Below are 4,033 nucleotides of genomic sequence, written 5' to 3' on the forward strand. Positions count from 1 at the left end.
TAGAAGGTGGAGGTCAAACACTGGAGTGAGGAAAGGCTAATCAGAACTCAGCACTGCAGCTGGGAAGCAGTGTCTTCTAAAGCTAGCTCTATTACTACAGAAAGAGAAGAAAAAGCAGCAGGAAAATAAACAAGGCAGAGAGCACAGGTAGGCTGAGTGAGTGGCTGCTTCCTCTCCAGTTCCTAGTGTCAGGTCCCCTGAAGACCTCAACATACTCTCTGCATTAATTCTGTGTTCCCAATGTACTTTTGATTTAAGCTCACTTGTGTGGGTTTGTTGCTTGCAACCAAAAGTGACCAGTGAGAATGTCACCCTCAGTTTTTAGAACAGAACTAGCCAGAATTTAGAACTAGCCAGTTGGCCTATAACCCATACCTGCTAAAGGAATAGAGATTTTGCACTGATTCTAAAGAACAGGTCAAGTCTATTTAATTCAAGAGTTCATAACATTCTTACCCAGAACCCAATAGTACTCAGAGGGCTGCTGTGAATCCCAAATTAAACAAAAAGATTTTGTTAAATCTTTTGTGTGTGTGTGTTGCTAGGAATCAAACCCAAGGTTTCATGCATGCTAGGCAAGCACACTACCACTGAGTCCTGAATCTTATCCTTGAAAGAACCACTAAGGCTCTGTTTAGTAGCAACATGAAAAAAAATATGAAGTTACATGAAATAATTTTAGGAAACTAAGCTTATGGAAACTCTCAATGTGAAATTTCAAACCAACTTTTCACTTGTGGAAAAATAGATGAATAATTTCTTATTTAGTTTCTTTCAAACAAATATTTATTACATGGTAACATGATTATTTTATAGTAAAATTAAACATATACTTTTCACAAACATAAGATGAAAGCCAAGTCATCTATGAAATTTAAATGCTGAACCAAAGTTCTTGTTTTCAGAATTCATCAATCATGATTCCGATCCAGAACTACCAGTCCATGATTTCAAATAGTTGAGGATCCTCCTAGTAAATGGAACAAAATCTTCTCTATATGTGATGATTGTTTCCACATAAAACTCTCTTGGGGGCTCAGGTATTTGACTTGTTGAGACATCCTTCTGCTCTACTTCATCACCTTAAAAAAAAAAAAAAAAAGGAACACCTCAATTATTAACTTATGAAGCAATCATTAGAGACCTGGAAATAAACTAAGAATTATGCCATCAGATGCCTGTATTTTCTTTCTTTGAAAAACAAAAAGACTATTCAGAAGGCTGGGGCAGGAGGATTTCAAGTGTAAGGCCAGGTGCAGTAACTTGGTGAGACCATGTCTTAGAATTTAACACATTGTTTGAAAAGGGTTGGGGATATAACACGGTGGTAGAGCAACCCTGAGTTCAATCCTCGGTATTGAGAAAAAAGAAAAAAAAGTAAGGAAAAACATGACAATTAGATATTAAACGCTTAACTACTGGACATAAATAATACTGGATGTGTGTACATTTAGAAGACTGATAATATTCATGAACAAATGACACTTTCAGCACGTGTTTTACACTCATTGACATATATATACTATAACATATAATTAACTCACTTTAAAAGATACAATTCTCCCAGCCGGTAGGGAGGCTAAGGCAGGAGGATCGCCAAGTTCAAAGCCAGTCTCAGCAACTTATTAGCAAGGCCCTAAGCAACTTAGCGAGACCCTGTCTCTAAATAAAAAATATAAAAAGGGCTGGGGATGTGGTGGCTCAGCCTTAAGCGCCCCTGGGTTCAATCCTCAGTACCAAACAAATAATTCAATGGTTTTTAATATATTCAGATTTGTGCAATCAGCGATTCTGGAATATTTTCGTCAGTAGAAAACAAAGCAAAATAAAACAACAACAAAAACCCATACCTGTAGCAGTCACTCCCCATTCTTTCCCACCCCTCACAGCCCCTGGCAAATACACTAACCAACTTTCCATCTCTACAGAGTTCCAGCATTTATTTAATGATTGAGGGATTCCCTAATCAGTCCAGTAACTGGGAAGACGTTAACAGTCCTAGCGTGCTAAAAAGCTTAAAATTAATTGCTCGCCATATGCGACGAGAGCTAATGATTCAAAGCATCACTTAGTTGAGCTGCCGTGTCAGGTCTCTGAAATCCCATCTTGGACTTTACAGATTTATTTTATTCAAAAAACAAGATTCAGGTAACTATTTTAAAAGCAGTTGCTGACATTTAGTTCTCTGCAGAGGCCATTATCACAAATGGCTCTAAGCCACCGCTTCGTCTAGTTCTGCAGAATAAACCTGGAACTTCAAATTTCGTCCATGACCTCCTGGGAACTTCCCCCGGATGGCAGCGTGTCAGGAGACAGGCCTGGGGAACACTACCTGGTGGCTTTTTTTTCTGGCCGAACTTGTAAAACACGGAACCCAACAGTGTCCAGCTGCCCAGTGCGTAGACCACAGACATCCGCCGGTACCAGGACGCGGCCCGCTCGGGGTGCATGGCGCCGTGGCCTAGAGCCCAGACCTCTGAAGCAGAGCGGAAGCGGGTCCTCGCACCGGTCGGTTACAGGAGCCGCCGCCACCAATGAGAAACAGGTCCCGCGGCCACTTCCTGCTCTGGCGCGATGCATCTTGGGGCGTGTAGTTCGAAAGTCGTTCTCCACTAGCATGTTTGAGCAGGGACATATCCGGGTCAGAGACTTCGGTGCGAAGCTTCGTACTAGCTACCGTACAAACCACGTGGTGGCGAACAGGTGCTAATTTTTCAGAGCCGAAACTTCTCACGTGAAAAATTGCAATGCCATTCTTATATGTCAGGTGGTATTTGAAAAGGTTAATTCCATTTCTCTTCAACTTGGCATATTTTCAAGGATACCACTTCTCTCTCGCCGCAACTCTTCACTCATTTTCCTGTCTGGAACTCTAGGTGAATTCTGGGTACCTCCAAGTCGAAGCCAATCTTTCCACTGTGCTCTGGATCACATTCTTCAACCTCCGCGGGGACTTTCCCATCAATTATATCCTAATGCCCACCCCGTGCTCATTTTCATTCTATTTGACTTGTTTATCTTTCATCATACAAACCATGACCATGTCAAAAAATGAAAACATCGTTGACTCTATGCACCTTCAGTTTTTAAGCTTAAACTTAAAATTTCTAAAGGGCACTTGACACTGACACTACCTGCCTCCCTCTTTTCAACACCTGAAAAACATTTTCAGCTAAGTGAGGTGGAGCTCTGTAATCCCAGCTGCTCCAGGGGCTGAGGCAGGAGGATCTCAAATTTGAAGTCAGCCTGGGTAACTTAGGGAAACCCTGCCTCAAAATAAAAAGGCCTGGATGTGTAGCTCAATGGTAGAGCGCCCCTGGGTTCAATGTCCAGTAGGGGAGGAAGGGGGCAGACGACAGGAATTTCTTCTGGTATCCTTCAAGACTCTTCACATTGCCCATCCTTTGAAAACTGTCATTCTACACCTACAAAAATTTAATTCTAAAGAGGTCATTGGCTTAAATGTGAAGGCTAAAATCATAAACCTAGAAGAAAACACAGGTGAAAATCCTTGCCACCTTGGTAGCAAAGATTTCCTAGAATACAAAAAGCATGATCTGCAAAGCAAAAATTGATAAATTGGACTTTTTCAAAATTAGAACTTCAGCTCTTCATAAGGCACAGCAGAGAAAACAGAATAACATTATTGAAACTCATTTATCTGACAAGGATATATATGTATTGCAGAATGTTAGAGAACTCCTTACAACTTAATTATAAAAAGACAACCCAACTAAAACACAAACACATTTGAATTCAATAAAAGATGTACAAGTGGTCAATAAGCACAGGAATGTCAGTTATCACAGAAATGAAAATTAAAGCATCTATTAACATAACTAAACAGATTGAGAATACCAAAAGTTGCAAGGATTTGAAGAAGCTGAAACTCTTTACTGATGGGAACACAAAACAATTAACAAACTATTAGCAAAGCAAGCAGTTTGTAAAGCTGAACACATAACTACCATACAACCCACATCCCATTCCCATTTACTCAAGAGATGAAAACCCCTGTGTCCACAAAGACATG

General features: G+C 40.5%; 1 protein-coding gene across 1 annotated transcript; it reads right to left on the bottom strand.

Moving 5' to 3' along the window:
• Positions 1–408: 408 nt before the first annotated feature.
• SMIM26 (small integral membrane protein 26) lies at positions 409–2,477 on the bottom strand. The gene is made up of 2 exons (XM_079124634.1): positions 2,333–2,477; positions 409–1,082 (listed from the first exon to the last, which is right to left on the bottom strand). The coding sequence occupies exons 1-2, from the start codon at positions 2,448–2,450 to the stop codon at positions 916–918; spliced, it is 285 nt and encodes a 94-aa protein (XP_078980760.1). The 5' UTR covers positions 2,451–2,477; the 3' UTR covers positions 409–915.
• Between the last annotated feature and the right edge of the window lie 1,556 nt (positions 2,478–4,033).

The sequence above is a fragment of the Sciurus vulgaris genome (genome assembly GCF_902686455.1).
Source record: "Sciurus vulgaris genome assembly, chromosome: 2".
Classification (NCBI taxonomy): Eukaryota; Metazoa; Chordata; class Mammalia; order Rodentia; family Sciuridae; genus Sciurus; species Sciurus vulgaris.